The sequence below is a fragment of the Berghia stephanieae genome, chromosome 13 (genome assembly GCF_034508935.2).
Source record: "Berghia stephanieae isolate SIO BIC M18660-M18661 chromosome 13, UCSD_Bste_1.3, whole genome shotgun sequence".
In the NCBI taxonomy this organism is placed as follows: domain Eukaryota; kingdom Metazoa; phylum Mollusca; class Gastropoda; order Nudibranchia; family Aeolidiidae; genus Berghia; species Berghia stephanieae.
The window spans coordinates 38,853,759-38,876,258 of record NC_088372.1 but is presented as its reverse complement, the minus strand read 5'-3'; the positions used below and the strand labels follow the sequence as shown (position 1 = coordinate 38,876,258).

The window sequence follows — 22,500 nt, the reverse complement described above, 5'->3', positions numbered from 1 at the left end:
TATTATTATCCCTAAATAATTCATTTCTCATCCATATTTCTTCCAGCTAGCATACGCCGCCATTTTGTCAGTTATTTACACCCTGCTAATGATGCTGGTCCTGGTGGGACTCATTCGCCAGGCAGCCACGTACGGATTTTGTTCGGTGTCCACCATTTTCCTGGTTATCGTCATCGCCATATTTTTCGTGACTGCAGTCTTACATCCCAGAGAATGGACATGTGTCTTGCACGGTTTTCTATACTTCCTCAGGTATGTTCAATACTGTTATGATATAAGGACAGTCATGTTCTGTTTCTTCATTTCTTTTCGCAAGATATAGATGAGATTAAAGAACATTTAAAAGTTTTAACACTAATGTTGAATAGGAAAGAGCGTTTTAGCCCGTAAACTTGATTTGATCGTGTCATTCATATTTTTTCAACCAAAACCATTCATAAAACAAAGAATGCGTTAAAATTAAGAGAAAAAAAAATCTAAAATGTCAACTATTTATTTAACTTTGTCTATCTCTTGAGTTGTGTAATGATATTTTAACTTATTACGCAAATCATTAACTACCTCTCTCTATATATATAATTTTGTAAATACGTTGCATCATTTTTCGCGCAGATCATTAAGCACGATTGATGACTCATGATCGTGTATTTATAAATTTTAATAAATGCTTACGTGATAAAGGAAATGATAAACACAGATTTAAAGAGATTAAAAGATAAGGGCAGAAAGTTATACGATTCTTAAACTCTTGCTTTTTGGAATTCTGGACGTTTTCCCAATCGCTGCACAAACCTGCGAATGAGCGTTAGGACCAAAGTTCGAATTCCGAAACGCAAGAGTGTAAAAAAATATTCTACAACTCAATCGGTTACGATGTCGTTGTCTCTGAATAAAAGGCATTGTCAAAAATAATAAACGACACCTCTTTATTTGTAAAATCAAATGTTAGCGAAATTCGACGTTTGATTATATTGAGGTCACAAATCATTATTATGAACTTGATATCATTACGGAATTCTATTTTATAGGGAAGGGTAGAATAATTATTACTTTGAAGATTGATAAATTGGGATAATTCCCTAGACTTGTCAAAATGTCTCAAGTTGTGACCAAACGTCTCAAAACGGTATTATGTCGGGATGAATGAGATTCCAAAAAGTGAATTTAAAAATGAATTAATGAGAAACGGGATCTCAGAATGGTTTGCAGTGCAAGAAAAGCTGTAAGTAAGATAAATGAACCCAAAGTTTTATATTGGAGGCTATGGATTCAGTTTCCTTTGTCTAGTTCATCCCGATATTTACCGCTTTGAGACGGTGGCTTACTAAGAAGTAAGTCGACCCTGATTACGGCTAATGTCGCTATTTCGTGTTTCTTCTTTGATTGTTTTTGTTTTGTTTTGTTTTGTTTTTTTTTACTCGTTTGTTTGATTGTATTTTTGTTGGGACTTTTGTTTTTTCTTTCTTTAATTTTGATTAAAGTTGTTTTGTTTTGTTTTTGTTTTCGTTTTTATTTTTTTGGTTTTTATGTTTTGATTTTAATGGGGTTTTTTTGTTGTTGTTTCTTTTTCATTTATTAATTTGGCTGGATTGTTTTTGGTTGAGACAACTCTATTCCCATGAATTAAACCTTGAACTCTGACCTTTTCCAGCATTCCGTCCATGTCTTTACTCCTGATGATCTATTCCTTGACCAACCTACACGTTGTCTCCTGGGGGACGAGAGAGGCCAAGCAAGCAACGCCTCCTCCAGCGCAAGCCACGCCTACTCCTCAACCTCAACAACAAAAACCAAAATCTGGCCTTATTGGAGGTAAGTTTATTTTTGTAACCATCTTCTCTCTCTCTCTGTCTGTCTGTCTCTCTCTCTCTCTCTCTCTCTCTCTCTCTCTCTCTCTCTCTCTCTCTCTCTCTCTCTTTCTCTCTCTCTTTCTCTCTCTCTCTCTCTCTCTCTCTCTCTCTATCTATCTATCTATCTATCTATCTATCTATTGAATCGTGTTGGATACAAATGTGGTAAGAATAGTGCTCGACATGTAGTGATGGAGCGAATTATTATTTTGATATTTACCACAATGTTGGAGTCAGTCTACATCGATGTTTCAGGCCTTTTCATCCAACTTGTGGTAAATATTAAAATAATATCTATCTATCTATCTATCTGTCTATCTATTTATCTATCTATCTATCTATCTATCTATCTATCTATCTATCGATCTATCTATCTATCTATCTATCTATCTATCTATCTATTTATTTATTTATCTATCTGTCTATTTATCTATCTGTCTATCTATCTATCTATCTATCTATCTATCTATCTCTATCTCTCTCTCTATCTCAGAGAAGTCGTGACGTCATACCTTCCACTCTTACGATTCCAAAATACTTGGAAGTGTTTATGTAACCAGTCCTTCGTAGGATTAATATTTAATAGGTTACATGTTGAATCAAAAGGCGGAATAACTATTTTAGTAGCAGGGTGTATAGGCCGAGTCTTAGTATTATGGGGCGTAGAAGAGCGAGGATGGGTGATCTTTATTTACGACCAGCATTTATTTAGATTAGAAAATAAGATGCCATCATCTGAAACAAGAAGACGAGATACACAAGGTATGTATTCAGTCTTCCGGATGACTTGGTACACACTTCCACGTTTTTTGACATCCCACATTTATTCATCGAGCTTTATATTGAGCTTTATATAGCGCAATATCCACTAAATGTGCTCAAAGCGCTTTACAAGGGGTCCCTGGTCAACAGCAACATTTAACATGTAGGACGGGACATGCTGCCTGTTAGGCGATATTACAATTTTTCGGACAAAGACAACTCTGTTAACGGCCAGGCACTCATTTTACACCTGAGTACTGTGAGAGAAAGTGAGTAAAGATCCTTTTCCAAGGACGCAACTATGCGCCGAGCGAGGCTCGAACCCAGGAGCTTCCGTTCCGAAAGCGAGTGCCATACCACAAGACCACATAGCCGCACATTGATTATAGCAAGTTTGAACCTACATTTCTGACTTATATGACGTTTTCTTCAACAGATCTCCTTTCCAAACTGGCTGATGTAAGCAACCCAGACTCCAACTACACATTCTCCTTTGGAAATCTGTGTCGATGCATGTGCTGTCCCCACGAAAAGACCAAAGACGAAGACCTCAAATTCAAGGTCATCCTAGAACGTCTAGATGACCTGGACGCCAAGGTCGAGGCAGCCTCTCAAAGCTTTGACCTTGACCAGAGAAGAGGGTCCAGTCTCGCCAATCAAAGGAAGGAGTCCAACGCTTTTACCAAAAATCCCGATCTCTTTGATGGAGTCCAAAGAGGTAGACAACTTCTTTTCGCAATAACTGTCATATCTTTAAGGATAATAACGGCATTTTTCTTTTCCTTTGTTTGTTTGGACCTTTTTCTCTTCTTATACGTACTATTGTTTGTTTTTCTTGGGTTTTTTTTTTCCGGGTATTTTTCTTCGCTTTACCAGATTTGGTTTACTTTGTTTTAATTAAGATTCTACAAAAACCAATTTCTCTAACTCCTATTCCATTGTCAAAGGAATAATATAATATACTATCAAACCTCTGAAGTCTCGATTTTCATGATCGTCGGATCAAACTCTGAAGTCTACATAAGATCTTTACGTACGCACCATGTTTTATTTAATTTTGGACGGATCAGATCCTTGATGTCATCAGAGGTCTGATCCACCCAAATTCAAATAAAACATGGTTAGCCAAGTTCTTATGTGGGCTTCAGAAATTAGATTCGACGACCATCGATAGTATGTTTTACTTGGAAAAATTAGGCTTAGCATGTGCATTGCAAAATGTGTAAGGTCAATGTCTCATTTTATTTCTCAATTCATATTTTGGGGAAAGACGTGTACATATATGCAGGTCTGAGATCCGAACGCAATTATGAGCCGGGTTTAGTATTGTTGTAAATGGAAAGGATTTTGCGTCATATTTTGAGATTTCCATTACAACAATGAGCCCATAATGAATTGGGTTAATAGACCTTCAAATAAGTGGACGCCGGGAACAACTCATCCCGACATTGTAGCGTTTGGAGACGGTGGATTACGTATAGACTTGCTTATTAATGACACGAGTTCAGGGATGCCAATTATACGGTTTTTCCAGCTTTTCCCGGGGGGGGGGGGGGGGGGGGGGGTTCCATTGAAAGTCCTTCTACTTAAGACAGAAATAATATTATTGGAATGGATACACCAAATGTGCCATACACTTGGATGGGGAAGGAGAGAATAGATAGAGATATTTGTGTATGTTAATTTACAACAACAACAACAACAATAATGATAATAATAATAATAATAATAATAATAATAATAATAATAATAATAATAATAATAATAATAATAATAATAATAATAATAATAATAATAAAATAATAATAATAATAATAATAATAATAATATAATAATAATAATAATAATAATAATAATAATAATAATAATAATAATAATAATAATAATAATAATAATAATAATAATAATAATAATAATAATAATAATAATAATGATAATGATAATAATTATAATAATAATAATAATAATAATAATAATAATAATAATAATAATAATAATAATAATAATAATAATAATAATAATAATAATAATAATAATAATAATAATAATAATAATAATAATAATAATAATAATAATAATAATAATAATAATAATAATAATAATAATAATAATAATAATAATAATAATAATATAATAATAATAATAATAATAATAATAATAATAATAATAATAATAATAATAATAATAATAATAATAATAATAATATATAATAATAATAATAATAATAATAATAATAATAATAAGCATACTTCAATAGCGCCTTTTGTCGACACCTCAAGGCGCTATTTTAAAAAAAAAAAAACATTGTTTACCCAGGATACAATGACTCTGCAAGACCGAATCAACCAATATCAGAACAATATCTGCGTGAAAAAGGCATCAAAGACATGAATACACAAGTCACATGTAATACTCGTAATCTTACATTGAAAAATTCAATCAATTACGTTTCAGGATTCGTGTTGGGTGAGATCGTGGCCTTCGTTGTAGCCTGACACTGATCAAATAAATGACGTCAAAATGCCAGTCTTTTGCCACACAAGAAAACAAATTGTGAGTTGTATTCAATAGTTCAACCAATGAAATAACTTGTTTCCTTGATCTCTACTAACGACAACTCACAAGGCGGTGCAAAAACCAAATAGTGACGTCAAACTGCCAGTCCTTTTGGATTTCAGTATCAGGCTATAACATAACGATGGCTACGGTGATTCTGACCAAATAATGACGACAAAATGCCAGTCCTTTTGGGTTTCAGTATCAGGCTATAACATAACGATGGCTACGGTGATTTTGACCAAATAATGACGTCAAACTGCCAGTCCTTTTGGATTTCAGTATCAGGCTATAACATAACGATGGCTACGGTGATTCTGACCAAATAATGACGTCAAAATGCCAGTCCTTTTGGATTTCAGTATCAGGCTATAACATAACGATGGCTACGGTGGGATGCGATGATCCGGCTCATATTCAAGGGATGATTGTTTTTTTTCAAAAATCATTTGGCATCGTAGTATGTTTGAACATGAAAGAATTAATAATCCTTTATTTTTAAAATTCAGACAATCCGTTGTTTCAAGATGAAGTCGTTGAAGAAGAAGTGGATGGCCAGGATAAGGAGTTGGCGTGGGTTCACGACCCTGACATTGGGAAAGGGGTCAGGGACGTTTTGGACGTACATGAGGTCAGTGCATAAGCTAGAAAAATGTTTCTCTTCTTTATTATCGATTAATCATCATTATGATTTTTTGATAAGTTACACGAAGATATATTTATGTGTGAGTCTGTGAGTGTGTGTTTGTGCATGTGTGTGTGTGTGGGTGTGTGTGTCTGTGTATGTGTGTGTATGTGTGTATGTGTGTGTGTGTCTGTGTGGTTTCTCATTTGTTATCATGAATGTCTGTTGGCATGTATTGTGTTTATGCTGTAACGAAATGAAACATTGCCTTCATGGACAATATCATCATCATCATCATCATCATCATCATCATCATCATCATCATCATCATCATCATCATCATCATCATCATCATCATCATCATCATCATGGGGGGGGGGTGTGGGGTATGAAAAGCTTGCTCACCTCTTTTACGCAAGGTTTTATGTTTGACAATGATTGATTGGTCATTTCTCGACCTCCAGTTTCTATTGGGGACATAGATGTTCAGAAGGTCTTTAATATAGGAGGGACTGTTAGTGCTCAAGGATTTGTAGACAACAGTACACATCTTATAGACAAATCTTTTCTCAACAGGAAGCCAATGTAACTCACGGAGAAGGAGAGTTGTCGACGGGTATTTTTGTTTATTTCGTACGAGTCTGACTGTGTTATTTTGAACAACGTGAAATTTACACATTTTGTCTTTAGCTAAATTCGCCCAGAGGAGTTACAAAATAGTCCTATGTGGATAAAGCAAGGGAATTAATCAAAATTTCTGATAGATGCTTTGGGATTACATGGCGAATATTTTGCTTAATTTACTTTCATTTCAACGACATGGATTGAATGGTGTTTTTACATGGCTTGTCATGGAAAGATCATTATCAATGACACCTAGTCGTAATTGTGTAGCTGGATTAGTTAGTTCTGGAGGAAAATACTTTAAGGTAGACTAGCGTCCTATCCTAAGGGTTCAAAGCAATTGCTATTGTCCGTTCCACACTATAGAAACCGGGGCAAACTCCGCATCCGTGGTCTAAAAACGGTTTTATGACAGGGTGAAGAGGACACGTAAAAGTGAATTTAGAATTAAAAAGATGAGAAATATGAGCTTGGAGGTTTTGGCAATGCAAGTATTTATTCTCCGACATTACAAATGAACGTCACCCCTAGTTTCATATAATTTCTAGGAAAATAGAAAACGTTTGGGGTGGGGGAGGGGGGGGGGGGCAAGTCCGCTTGAAGCCTGGGATCGTGAAAATACTAACGATAAAGTAATAACGGAGAGGTTTCGGATGGGAGCAATACCGATAATGGTTGTTTCGGGTACAAACCCTTCGTCAGGACAACAATAAACAAATAAACGTTGAAAACAAATAAAATGAAATGAAGTGTTAATTGTATCGTCTTCCAGTACCTTGTCCATTCCGACAGGATACTATTTTGAGGATGTGGGTCATATTTATATTTTCTGTCCAATCAGAACCAGTTCTGGGTTGACATGATCAAGACGTATTTGTTTCCCTTGGAGAAAGACGAGTCCCACCAAAAGAAAGTTCAAGAAGATCTACTGGAGCTCAGAAACAAAGTAAGACAAAATGAGGGACAAAAATATACTTGGTTTGGATCCACTTGTACGGGGTGGATTGGATTTATAAATATGAATAGGGAATAAAATTAGTAGAAGAGTAGCGTCCCTTGATTGGACGTCACCCATAGTCTGTGACGTCACCGGCGGAAAAGTTATTAGAGAGAGAATGTCATGTTGGTTGTGCGTATGCGTCTCTCGTCCTAGAGGACGAGAGACGCATACGCACAACCGACATGACATTTTCTCTCTAATAACTTTTCCGCCGGTGACGTCACAGACTATGGGTGACGTCCAATCAAGGGACGCTTCTCTTCCGCTAATCTCATTCCCTATAGCCCATGACTATGAAGGAATATGTCTATTCAAATGAAATTTCAGTAAAAAGTTATCCTAGTTTCTCAAAAGATAACATAAATTGTTGGAACTTTTTGATCTGCATATTTTGTATACGTTACTGCGCACCAAAGGACACAAACCAGAAGCTTAGCGTTGTCATATTGTTGAACCTCTTATAATGTGGTCACCAATCATTCCAAATACACCAAGTTGACAACATCACACATTGACAATGAGTACCCTGCAATGATCAGTAAAGGACGGCGTGCACGTATCTGTAGGTCTGATAACCAAAATTATTATGGACTCAATGCTGTAATGGAAATACTCTCAAACCAAGACAACATATTCTCTATTACAACAATGATAAAACGAGCCCACAATTACGTTACGTTATCAGACCTGAAAATATATGCACGTTAGTCTTGGTAGGGTTCCTGATCTCCCATAGTGGGCAGGGAGGCACTTACTGTGTCTTCTATCCCCCTATATCTGTTTTCCAACTTACTTTCTGTCTATGTCTTGGGATGAGATTGCTTGGTTTTTGTCCTGACCCTGGCCGGATACCCTAGCTGGGAGAGAAACAGTCGAATGTATAGTTAGAGTTTTGGATATGATGTTTTTTGGTTTGTAAACCATCTCTATGTTATGCACTATATTTTGTTTTGTTTACATATTATATATGATTTGTAAATATTCGAGTGTTTTCCTCTAAGTGGAGGCTTGTGCTTGTGTCTGGATGAGACTTTTAGGTGATCTCAAACTAAATACTTTGATGATTTGCTCTTGGAATCTACATCTGTTCCTTATTAGACCAGTTCCCCCTTGTCTTACCTTTTCTTGGGTGCTTTAATTGTACTTATTCTATAACTTTCTATCATCCAATTTTTCCCTTTTTTTACTGGCACTGATATGACCTTAATGTGTTGCAAGCGCCGTAAAACTCTTAAAAACAAACAAACAATATGCACGTTACTAAAGTACATTGAAAACATGGTCGTTAGGAAAAAATAATTTACACGCAGTTCTAAGACTTTGGGGAAATAAGAGCCAAATTTGATCTCTCTGACGTTCATTGTAAAGTTCCCTCATATTTAAAAATCAAGACAAATGCCTAGATTCACACGAAGCACATGACAAAAATGCGTCATATTTGTAAAAAATGTTTTCTATATTCAGGTTACGCTGGCCTTCTTCATTATTAACTCTTTGTTCATCATCTTGGTATACGCCCTTCAGACCATATCTCAGTCCACAACCAACTTGTCCATCAAGGTAAATCTAATAGTAGTCTCTTCCAGTTTCATTTTAAGATAACATTTATTTCTCATCCACATCATCAGCTGTCTGATCACCATCTTGTTATAAGCCTTCAATACCATTTCTCAGTCCAAACTCTATATCAAAGTATCTCAAAAAGTAGTCTCTTTCAGGCTTATATTTTTGTTTGACATGTGACAACCGCGCCAATATTGTGTCATGTTAAAATGAATGCAATAAACATGTGACAAATGAGTGACATACCCTTGTGACGAATAGCGGCATTGAATCGTCCTATGTATCTCATAGTCTCAGCGGTATAATTGTAGAACGCCTGATCAGTAATCAGAAGGTGTGAGGTTCGATCCACTGTCGAGGCACGCTGATTTTTTTTTTTTTTTTTTTTTGGGGGGGATGGTTTATTTTCACAACTTGCAGTATGCATTGTACTCGTACATCTGTACAAGTATGTCGTATAACGGCTTATATTTATTCATATTTGTTCATGTTAAATCCATCTATTTCCTATTCCTTTACTACGTAGATAAAATGATTCAAAACTGCTTCATCTAACAAAAAACCCAATACAAGCCTCAATACATTGCTTAACAACCAGATCGATGACAGTGAATTTTAGCGCGTTCTTTCTGTATCCTAACAATGAACTTGCCAAATATCAATTTCTCTGACGTCTATCTGTTTAAAAAAATAATCTTTAGATGTTTCATCGGGCTTTCTTTGGTAGCTAAAGAAGGGTTTTGAGCCCGAAACGTTCCATCTTTGTTTTTTTTTTTTGTTTTTTGTTTTTTTGTTTGTTTTGTTTTCTATTTACTTCGTAGATACCATGTGACATTTCTGGTTTTGAAGGAGAGAAGATTGAACCAATCAGCGTGGCTTTCACACTTGTCTTCGGCATCATGCTGGTCCTGCAATTCCTCGCCATGTTGTCCCATCGTTATTCCACTCTGTTACACATTTTGGCCATTACCAAAATAAAGGTGAGTCATGTCTTAGCTATTCAGACCTGCAAATCCTCCGACTATATTCCTCCTCCTCAAGCAAATTGTTTTGTTTTTTTGTTTGTTTTTGTTGTGTTGGGTTTTTTTTTTTTGTTTTTGTTTTTTTTTTTTGTTTTTTTTTTTTGTTTTATGGTTTTTCCTTTTTTTATTGCTTCTATTTAAAAATTTAAAAAAGCAAACTGTTTTAACACTACTCTCAATAATATTAAGGATGGCCGTGATGACGTTCTCTCTTATTATGTGCAGAAACTTTCAGATCCATGCATCTACTTTTGCATCATAATGTAACAAGATGTCGGCTTATTGTAACAATTGCAGAGGATTGATTTTATGCACCATTATTTGAGTTTGAAAAAGTTCAGCCTTTTCCGTTTTCCAGCATGTACAGATCTGGGTATTGAATCTTTGGCAATCCTTAGGCTGAACAAAACCGTTCAATGGAAATGAATATGTCAGTCATCGGGTTGGGCTATTGCTTTATCCGAATGAACTAGAGAAGGATATTTAGTTTAAACTCCATCTGGCTTTAACCCTCTCCTTACCACCAATAGGAAAATCGTCACATTTGTTACGATGCAACCAACAATTTTCTTATTCTGATTCCCTTTTGTTATAGTTATAGCTATAAAAACTCGACACTGTGTTACAGAGCTCACTTTTTTTTAACAAAATATAGAATATACTCGTTGCTAATCTGTTTGAAAAAAATATATTTTTGTGTTGGGTGAGCATGAAGTTTAGGGTAAAATTCTGAAAATAGTTGGTAAGGAGAGAGTTAGTATGTAGCTTTTATCACGGGGTGGGGTCTTATGATCTTCCACGGTGGGCAAAAGGCCACTTCCTGTGTCTTCTATCTATATTGTTTTCTGAGTTGATTTCTAAAAATGGGATTACTTAGTTTTGCCCCGACCCTTGCCGGAATCCTTGGCTGACGGGAAAAACAGTCAAAAGCATAGAGTTAGTTATGGGAGATAATATGTTTCCCCTTAGTTTTATTTTATGTCTTGAACATATATTGTAAACATTTGAGTGTATTCCTGATAGTGGGATCCTGGGCTGGTGTCTGGATGGAGAAGAATTTAAGGTAATCGCAAACAAAGAATACTGATAGTGTTTTTTTGGAATCTACATCTGTTCCCTTTTTGAACCAATTCCCCGTTGTCTTACATTTTCTGTGACGCTTTCATTGTAATTCTATATTTTTTTGACATTCCGATTTTCTTCCGCGGTGGTGTGACCTAAATGGGTCGCAAGCGCCGTAAAACCCTTAAAAACAAAACATAACCTTTCTCAATCATAGTCGGACACTTCCCTAAAAATATTACGTCATAAAACAAGGCAGTGATACCAAACTGGTGGACAGTTTGTTGTCGTTATTAAAATGCATGAGAAAAGAAACGATCCCATTGGATACAACTCATTGAGACAAATGGGGGAGTAGGCACTGATGCAAGATAAAGATATGAAAAAGTTTGTATATAAGAGTACCAGCATATTTTCTTTATTGTTTTATCTGGCACTGTTTCATACGCACTTTTTCAAATATTTTTAATACTTTTCATTCATAACTCTCTTTTGGTGAGTTGCCGATTTGTATTGCTACACATCTTTTAAAGCGAGTGACAGGCTATGCGTTTATGAAGGCTACGGTCAGGCTGTGAGTTGCTATGGGATTAGAAGGCTATAATAATATAGTTGTCAGGCGTTGGTTTTACAAAGGCTACGGTCCTTGAGGTTACGAAGGCTACGGTTAGGCTATGAGTTTACAAAGTCTTGAAGGCTTCGATCAGGCGTTGATTTTACGGACGCTACGATCATTCTATGAGTTTACCTGGGCTATCTTCTTGACAAATGAACTGTCAACAACAAGGTAATAAGGGTAACAGGGTTAACTCACTCAACCCTAACACCGACTATATCTGTAGTTTACCAGGGTTACTTTTACCCCATGCCAATAATTTATGACATTTTTATGAGACAAATTAATTATAGGCATAGAATCAAAGCTAATGTTTTTAGTTTGTTTTTGTTTTTTGCATGTTAATGATAGTTGAATAAAACTATCTATGTACATGCTCAAATTTAATACATTTCTTTTTCTCCAATTTTGAAAAGTAGCAAAAATCTCTAGGATTGAGTGACTCAATCAAAATGAATCAACAGATCGATTTAGTTCCTCTTCAATTCTACTCTAAAGGATCTATTAAGTAGCAATGACTATCCCGCACAAATCTTTGGGCCTCTTTTTCGCTCACGAAGTGCCCGAATTCGCGTCAAAATATGGGACGAAGCCTTTTCGTATATGCTATTTTAAAACATTAATTACGACGCTGTTTATCGATGAATATGACTGAAAGTTGGCACACAGAAAAAGGTCATTTTAGATTATGTCAAGCGACAAAACTCGTGCGATTACCAGAAGACCGTTAAAAATAGATTTTTACTCTTTGGAGTAAAATATTTCTAAAACTACCGGGCGTGGAGGTTATGTCGCTGAGAAGGTAATACATGAACATTTCTTCTTTTTGGTTGTAAAATTTCATATGAATATGACGAGTACTTTTCCCGTATTTTACAAAACACCATCCTAATTTGCTCTTCAAGTTTCAATCTTTTAATCCATTTATTACGCAAGACACAACCAAAGGTCGAAAAAAATGCCGAAAAAGCGTCCCATATTTTCGCGTTTTTTTCCTCTTTGCGGGTCATCCAAATAAATTGCACCTTTGAAACTGCATAACTTGTTTATTTATGAATGGATTTTCAAAATTCAAAAACATTTTTACTAAATGGAGATAGGGCTCTGATTTTAGACAAAAATTTTCCTCAAAAAAGAGAAAAAAACATTTTTCATAGTCATTGCTATATTAATATCTGAGAACAGGTGAAGAAGTTTTCACAACTGGTCAAATTCAACAACGAAGAAGAGGAACCGCTGACGGTAGACGAAACCCTGGACTTGGTACGAGAGATGCAAGCAATTCGAAAATCGGCAGATGCTGTCTCTTTAGGTGTGTATAAAATGGCGCGCGCCTGTGTGTGTGTATGTGTGTGTTTGTGTCTGTGTGTGTGTGTGTTTGTGTGTGTTTGTCTGTATGTTTGTGTGTGTGAGTGAGAGTGTACGTTTGTTTGTTTGTTTCAACAATGAGAGAAATATACTGTTATCGATAATAGGAACCCTGTATTTGGTAGGAGAGATGCAATCAATTCAAAACCTTACAGATACAGTCTATGTAAGTCTATATCAAATATATATATATATATATATATATATATATATATACATTTTACCCCGAATTAATATTCACTGTCTTGAAACAAACAAGTCGTCACAGTTTGCTTTTATTATTTACTTATTTTTCAGCCCCAACCGTTCCTGAAGAAGACTACAACCTGGACGATGACGAACTCAGTACTACCGGAGACACGTCAGATACAGCAATGCGGACCGCTTACATGGGTGGGCCTGGTGGTCTCAGGCGAAGGTCCAGTCAGTTTGCTCTGTGGGACAAAATGGCCCACCGAAGTAGAAACGCAAAGGTATTGATGATTCTTCCATCGTTCATGTTTTGGCCACCGAGTGGTGTATATAGGGAATGAGATTAGCGGAAGAGTAGCGTCCCTTTATTGGACATCACCTTACAGAGAGAACGTCAATTTGGTTTTGCGTACGCGTCTCTATCGTCCTCGTGGGAATGGGGACGAGAGACGCATGCGCACAACCAACATGACGTTCTCTCTCTAACGTCACAGACTATGGGTGACGTCCAATCAAGGGACGCTACTCTTCCGCTAATCTAATTCCTTATATATGGGATAGTAGTGGTAGTTGCGTATGGCTACATCGCAAAGCTGGAAGTCTCCAGCCAGTCGTTATATTCGTCACTGCAGTTGAGGACAGCCTCGAAACCTTCCGCCAATCTTGTCACAGGGCAGTTTAGGATTAAATGATCTGCTGTCTCTGGCGTTCCCTGACAGTAGGGACGACAGTCGGCTGACTCCCTCAGACCCCATCAATGCATGTCTGCAGCTAAGTCCTGTCGTTGACTGCCAGTGTCGGTTTGAGGCGACCCACTGTTTTCGATTGCCATTCCTGAAGCCTGGCATAAGCTCTGTTGGGTCTTTGTCTTTGATTACCTCCCTTGGGCATGAATGGGATGGTGACCTGTAAAAACTCCATGGAAAGATTTCATCAAGATGCTCAACAAATTTACGGTGTCGTCGACGGGGCGCCATCTGTTGCCAAGACAACTATATTTGACCCATCGTCTCAAAACGGTATTATGTCGGAACGAACCAAATGCTTAAAAGCCGAATTAAATGTTGAACTTGTCAAAAATATAAATTGTTGGCATTAGCACCCTAAAATATGGTTGCCATTCTCCTCAATAAATAGTACAAACTCAACACAAGTCTGATATTTCTGGCTATAAATTCAATTTTCAACATCTTAACCATCCCGACTTAATACCGTTTTTAGGCGAAGGGTCACATATTAGTCAGAGGTTTCTGTTTTTTCCTCGACATTTTCGTGAACCGCATCAAATATGGAATCGCCGATCGGTGTCCAACATTTTTGCAAATAATACGCGTAGTTCTTGCACTTTTTCCTTACCCTTTATGCCAGAAGTAAAGTTATACTATTTCACTTATGGTTATCCGCTTTATATGTTTACGAGCTTCTTTTCATTAATTTATCTATTTATTTATTCATCTCTTTATTTTATTTATTTATCGATTTTTTTTCGTTTCACAAAATTTTCACACCGCCCCCTAAACGCCCACAAGCGCCTCCCCCCCCTCCCCCAGCCCCACAATATCTCGTCACAGTGCCTCCCAAACAATCGTCACCTTATCTTATGGAGGTGGTAGCGCCCACTTTGAACACCGTTGATTAAAACTATCCCCAAAGTTTTGTTTTGTAATGGTCACTTCCCCATGGAGCAAACCTTTATGGAATTCATGTCATTACACTGAGTGATCGAGATTCACCCAAAACATTGTTAACATTCTTTTTCTTAAATTCGTTTTTAATTGTGCGGCTATGTTGTCTAGTGGTATGACACTCGCTTTCGGATCGGAAGGTCCTGGGTTCGCGCCTCGCGCTTGGCGAATAATTGAGTCCTTGGAAAAGGCTCTTTACTCACATTCTCTCACCGTACTCAGGTGTAAAATGAGTGCCTGGCCGTTAACAGCGTTGTCTTTGTCCGAAAAATTGTAATATCGCCTAACAGGCGTCATGCCCCGTCCTACATGTTAAATGTTGCTGTTCACCAGGGACCCCTTGTAATGCGCCTTGAGCACATTTAGTGGATATTGCGCTATATTTAAATTTACTTTCAGCAACCACGGACTCTGTCCCGGATTTTCATGAAAAATTACAGCAAGTTGGCAACTCAGATGAAGACAGATCTCACATCGGAGTTTTCCCCTGACCAGGTAAATCAAACCATCTTATTTCTAGTCTTGCAAATCTGGTATTTAAAAAAGATTGCCAGAAAATTTTTTACCTTGATTATTCACTGAATTACTCAGTCAGTTACTCACTCATCACTCACACACTCACTCACTCACTCACTCACTCACTCACTAACTTACTGACTCACTCACACACTGACTCACTGACTCACTCACTCACTCACTCACTCACTCACTCACATACTCAATCACTCATTCACTCACTCACTCACACACTCACTCACTTACTCACTCATCACTCACTCACTCACTCACTCACACACTCACTCCCTCACTCACTCATACACTCACTCATCACACTCACTCACTCACACACTCACTCACTCATCACTCACTCACTCACTCAATCACTCATTCATTCGAGCCCTGCTCTGTGCGGTGCATGCATAGTTGAGTTCTAGGTAAAGGCTCTTTACTCACATTCTTTCATCGTTCTCAGGTTCAAAATTAGTACTTGGGCGTTAACGGCGTTGACTTTGTCGGAAAAAAATATGTTATCGCCTAACAGGCTTCATGTCTCGTCCGATACGTTAAATTTTGCTGTTGACTAGGGACCCCTTACAAGACACTTTGAGACGTTCAATGGATAATGCGTTATAGGAAAGCTTAAATAAGTAATAACGTGAAGTTGAATGTAAGCTTCAATTTAATTACAAAAACAGATCAAATGAACGTTTTGGGTTTCCCCTTTATCAACAAAAAACAGGATGAATGAAACACCACAGATAAATGAGATGATGACATCATTTCATTTATTATCTGTGTTGTTTCATTCATCCTGTTTTTTGTTGATAAAGGGGAAACCCGAAACGTTCATTTGATCTGTTTTTGTAATTAAATTGAAGCTTACATTCAACTTCACGTTATTATTTATTTCTTCGAGCTTCGAGCAGCAACATTTACACTATAGAAAAGCTGGCAATTTTGTTTGATGGTTACAGCTTTAAATAACCATTGAGCTTCAAGCACGTTTTGATCCGAACATTTCTTTACTTGGTCTCCCCCCTTTCTTTTCTCTTTCCTTTTTCATGCAGGCTCACCAGGAAGCCAGGCAAAGATTCAAAGGTTTCGACAAGCAAAACTTATCAACCATCATCAAGATGGCCCGGAACTCAGAATCCAAAAATCACATTTTGAAAAGATCGGAAGAAGTGAAGTCACGATGGAAACGAGGATTTGCCAAAGCAGCAGGCGGCGGGCGGAAGTTCTTTGACGTTGTTTTGGAAGCCGCCAAGAAGCACCAGGAAGAAAAACGACAAACAGATCAAAGCGAAAGTGAAAGTAGAGATGAAGGCAACAACACAAACACTGTTCCGGAGTTTTCCGTTTTTAATGAAATTTTGAATAATGCTGCAGCCGGTACATCTAATGCATTGGCAACGTCAAAAACTGCAAATGGCAAAGAAGCTTCAGAGTCTCCTAAAAGAATGAACCCGCTTTTGCAGAGGGTGATCGCATATTCCAAATCTCAGAAGACAAATGGCCACGGCAGCGGCAATAAAGAGACGCAGTCATTGGAAATGACCAAGACTGAAGCAAAAACAGAAACGGAAACGGAAGAAGAAAGGGAGTTAAACGCATTTGGATTCCGTCTCCCTTCCACTCTTGAAGGAGACGACAGAGGCAGCAGGCAAACTGGTCGTCGGCAAAAACATGACTCGAATATATATGATTTTGATGATGTTTTTCATAAGTAAAATACATCTTGTTTCATTTTGTGGCGTCGGTGGTCAATCGGTACGCTCTGATTCGTATTATAGCAAAGTCAAGCAATATTTGTGATAGTCAGTGGACAGATGGATGACAATGGTAGGAAATTTCCTATTTTAGTTTTGTGTACATTGGGTAAATTAAGCTTTAAATATATCACATCGTTCGACTCTACTTTGAATGAGTCAGTAGCAAGAGGTGGCTGGGACGGAAGATACGCCAAACGTGTGACTTTTATTCTAAGAGAATGGAAACCTTATCGATTAAGCTTTTCTTATTTATAATAACATTTTAACAATCATTGTGGTCTACGTATACTTCTACTGTGGTGATTGAATTTTTGGGAGGAGTTTAACCTTTATATTTTCTCTGCAAAGCGGCAAAATGCCAACAATAAAAATGTCTATTTTCATTTTTCACCTATATAAAGAAAACTGTGCCATTTTACTCGTTATTAAAACCTTCCATTGATGCTCCTTAAGACAGGATTAAAATTAAATCATTACATAACATCCATAATAAATTACATTTATTTATTATCTGCGATTTATTGCATTTAATTATTGAGTTTACTTTTGAAAAGGCCAATTTTCCGCTCAGTGTCTTTCATGTCAAGCGGTTTGCTCATAATATAGGAATGGACCGAGTTGTACTGTGTGGTCTAAGGGAAACAATTCATGAAAAACAAGACAGCATAATATTTATGAAAGAGTTCCATCCCTTGAATAAAACTCGATTACATATGATCATATTTCGCGTTTGTCCACGACATAAAAGTGCTTTATGCGTTTAAATGCTTTACGTATACTAACCATTCGTGATGTTGCAGCCTTTTGTCGAAACATATGGCGAAACATAGGGCATATTGGGCGCTCAAATTTGAATCTGATATTCATGAAAAACGTCGAAAAAGATCATGAAAAAGATAACCGAATATTTTAAAAACAAAAAAAAAAAATAAAAATAAATTAAATTTCAGTTAATTGTTTTTTAAATAAAAAAACTTTCACATCCATCGTATAAAAGACCTCGAATTTCGAACAATTGTTGAACCTGAGACCTCTTGGTGGGGTTCCCGACCTCCCACAGTGGGCAGGGAGACACTTACTTTGTCTTCTATAATCTCTATATCTGTTTTCAAATATGCTTTCTGTCTTTGTCTTGGAATTAGATTACTTGGATTTGCCCTGGCCCTGGTCGGATACCCTGACTCGGAGGGAAACAGCCAAATGCATACTTATTGTTTTGGAAAATGATATGTTTTTCCTTGTAAATAATCTCTCTCTTACGTATTATTATATTTGTTATTTTGAATGTATAATGTAAGCATTTGAGTGTATTCCTATTTGTTATATCTTGTACTTGGAACCGGATGAGGCTTATAGGTGATCTCAAACAAAGTACATTGGTTTTATGCTCTTGGAATCTACATTTGATCCCAGTTCCCCTATTTTTTATTGGGTGCTTTTATTCTAAATCTAGAATTTGACTATCCCATTTTCTTCTCTTTGTTGCAAGCGCCGTAAAACCCTTAAAAACAAACAAACCAACAAGCCCGAGCCTTCAAATGTGTCAGTCATCGGTTGTAAAGTTTGATTATTTTTGGAATACTTGCAGGTTAGTTTACAGGGTGGTAGTATTTGACCTCCCCATGATGGACAGAAAAAATAATTTTTTCTGTGTCTTATATCCCCTTATATCTATTTTCCCTTTCCGTATTGCTCTCTAGGACGAAGTGGCCTAGTGTTTAAGGCATTGCAATGTGACCCGGAAGGCCCCGGGTTCGAGCCCCGCTTCGGGCACTTACGTATTTTTTCTTGGGCAAGATTATTAACCCCCAATTTGCTCACTTGGACAACATGGATGATTCCTGTTAACATCAGACATCTATGTGATGAATTATCTATATTCCTTCGTGGAATGCCTAGGCGACGAATTCTTATGATGTCGGAGAGGAAGGGCATAATATTTATTTTTTTAATTATTTTTTGTTGTTGCTCTGTATGTTCTAAATTTAGATTGCTCTATTTTCCTGGTCCTGGTGTGATCCTCAGTCATATGTACTGTCGGGTTGTTTGTTTGTTGTTTGTTTGTTTGTTTGTTTAATTGTTTTGTTTTACTTTGTGAGAGATGATAACTTATTCCTTGTAAATCGTCTCTCTTTACCTTAGTAATATGGTCTAAGTTTTGAATGACTGATACATATTATACCTTATAACATATAACATATGACATATGGTATAGGGAAAAATAGGATAAAATCCCTTGAATGCCCTTAATATTAATAGTAATGCCATAAATCTATTGATTAAAGATTACAATAATAATACACAGGTAAATATAGTATTTCAACTTAAATGTACTCATGTAAATGTGGTGTACAAACATATACCTTTAACCGTGACATGCAAAGCACACACACACACACACACACACGCGCGCGCGCGCGCGCGCATATATATATGATAACCATAATAATATAACAATGCATAATATTTGCATACAAAACTGTATGCATTGAATCGTTTCCTTTATAGCAGGATCCTTTTTTTGTGTCTGGGGGGAACTTTTATGTAATGACCAAACAGACACATTAATGGATTGCTTGGGAACCCCTGTTCCCTATTTGAACCAGTTCGTTTTTAATTACTTTTTACTTGGTGGTGTTCCTGGACTCCTATAGTGGGCAGGGTGGCACTAATTGTGTCTTCTATCCCCTTCTTTCTGTTTTCCAATTTGTTTTCTGTCTTTATGACCTACATGTGTTGCAAGTGTCATAAAACCATTAAAAACATAAAACATAAAACATTTCACAGAAATTCAAAAGCATCTTTATCGGTTTACGCATTCGTGATGGAAATCAGATTTTAAAAATTACTAGCGTCTAATATGCGCCATGTGTCATCTTATGTGTTGAATGTAAACTGCAACATCACCAATGGCATATATAAAGATTCTAAGCGCAAAGAGGACATTGATTTTATACAATAAATAAACGCGATATATATGATCAAAATATGCAATCGGTAGTGTAATTACAGGGACGGAACTCTTTCATAAATATTATGTCATTTTTGTTTTTCATGAATTGTGCCCCTTAGACCACAAAAGAAATTAACAAGCGAAGACTAGCATTCTTTCACGGGTTTGGATTTATAAAATTAGTTATTTTCTATCGTGTCAAATTAATCCGCGATTAAAAAAAAATATAGATAATATTAAGCAATCCAAACCCGTGAAAGAATACCATTATTCCACCCCTCGAAGTAACATTCTTAGATATTTCATAACCAATAATTTATTTGTAAAAATTTCCTTTTTCAATGAGTTTTAGTTACACATCTCTCGTCCTTCGGGACATAGGTACACGAGAAGTCACATTCTGGATGCCAATTTGTCACTTTTAATGCAACTTGTAATATTGGTCATTAAACAAATAAAAAAGTCTTGTCTAGACACTAACCATGGACATGTGAAAAGCAATTTAAGATTTTATTTAAATTCCACGGGTATTTTCTAGAAAATGTGATGCTTCTAAAATGTTGGTATTTATTTAGACCATTCCAGATATTTCAGTAAATTTTGTTTTTTTCTATATTAATCTGGCACTAGAAAATCGTTTGACGTCTGCTAGTCTAGACATCTTTTGCCGGCTCGTTTTTGTATTATTGTGTGCTAGAGAGCTGTGTGACTTTTCTTTCGATTTTCAATAATCTTGTTTTCCGAATTGTACATTGATGTACACAAATGAAGGCACAATGAAATTGAAGGTGTTTATTAAATTTTGAAAATGTATTGAAGTCATGGGTGAGTGAAATTTTGGTTTATTTGTTGTTGTTTTTTAATTCTCACAGATTGGAAAGCCGTGCTGACGATAATGTTGACGTTTGATGTTTATTTATTGCCAATAACTCTCTCTCTCTCTCTCTCTCTCTCTCTCTCTCTCTCTCTCTCTCTCTTTCTCTCTCTTTCTCTCTCTTTCTCTCTCTATCTATCTATCTATCTATCCATCTATCTATCTATCTCTTTGGGGGCGGGGTTGCCAGCAGAAGATTATTCAGAATGAGTAACTGGTTTTGAATCTTAATGGATTTAGGTGCATCTTCGATTCGCCATTTGTGTCTTTCTGGCTTTGATTTGGACCCAGAAAAGAAAAACGTTGGAATTACATTCATACACACTAAAGGTTAAAATGTTATTTTAAATGCCCAGTCAGTGGACTTGTCGAGGTTTATTCAAGCCAATAAATTAAACGAAATAATTCTACAATCGTTGAATAAATATTTTATACCACGGATTCGAAGCATTATCATTCAACGATTACGTTTTACTAAAAAAATGATGGGGTTTTCCAAGATAAAGGGTGGACTATTAGAGATAAGACAGCCGTAACTTAACAAAACATCTCTTTATAATCTGGACAGTAAATCTTAACTTAAATAGAAGTCGATTAAAATGAACCCCAATGTGACAAACTTTTTAAAACCCAATACTTCAGACAGATGTAGGAGTTAAGACCTTTTGTCAGTGTATCGATACTATGCGTTTAGTCAAAACAATATCTGCAAACCCGTATAGATAGTATGCACTTGGCTAAGAAGCTCATAACATTGCCATCCGGAAGTATAACGGACCCACACACAAAACTGTGTGTATCCATGAACGTTTATAGTCTGGTTAAAACAGTTCAGTGAGCATTACTCATAAATGCGGATGGCAAAAACAATAACAAAGACCTGAGTGACGTCATTTTCGAACTATCTATACGTACGTGTACCAACACACAAAACTATGTGTAGCCTAAACGTTTATAGTCGTCTGATTGATAGAGTTTAGTGAGAAATAAAATGGCTGGCTTAAAACAAGAACAAAGAGCCGAGTGACGTCAATTTTGTTTGATCTATAACACGTAATGATTTCATTAGTGTCTGTGTTGAATCTTGACATGACCAATTATCTTAGTATTTATTATAATATACCCCAGCACCCTTCACGTTACGTGCGAAGTTCAAATTGGGTTGTCACATTCTTCAATGTCCCTGGAGTTCTATACATTGACAAAAGGCCTTAACTCCATCCTTACTCGCTATTTTTAGAATTTCCCCCGAAAATTGACACCCACCCAGCACAAAAATAGACTTTTCTGACTCAATTAAAAAAGTAATAAGTGAGCTCTACAACACAGTGTTTAGTATTTATTGCTGTAATCAAAGCATTTCTTTAAATTTTGTGATGTACAAGAGAAGTCAGAATGAGAAAATTGTCGGTTACATCGTAACGAAAGTGACGATTTTCCTATGGGTGGTAAGGAGAGAGTTAAACACGAGGTCT

General features: G+C 36.5%; 1 protein-coding gene across 1 annotated transcript in view; it reads left to right on the top strand.

Annotated features, from left to right (window-relative positions):
• The window catches only part of LOC144959053 (chitin synthase chs-2-like), a 62,055-nt gene extending 41,082 nt beyond the window's left edge, over positions 1-20,973 (top strand). The window contains 11 exon segments of the mRNA XM_078891406.1: positions 47-252; positions 1,652-1,812; positions 3,049-3,330; positions 5,678-5,799; positions 7,259-7,363; positions 8,882-8,977; positions 9,802-9,960; positions 12,866-12,992; positions 13,346-13,521; positions 15,325-15,420; positions 16,494-20,973. Coding sequence (XP_078747532.1) covers positions 47-252; positions 1,652-1,812; positions 3,049-3,330; positions 5,678-5,799; positions 7,259-7,363; positions 8,882-8,977; positions 9,802-9,960; positions 12,866-12,992; positions 13,346-13,521; positions 15,325-15,420; positions 16,494-17,156 — 2,193 coding nt within the window. The 3' untranslated portion in view covers positions 17,157-20,973.
• The last annotated feature ends 1,527 nt before the right edge of the window (positions 20,974-22,500 follow it).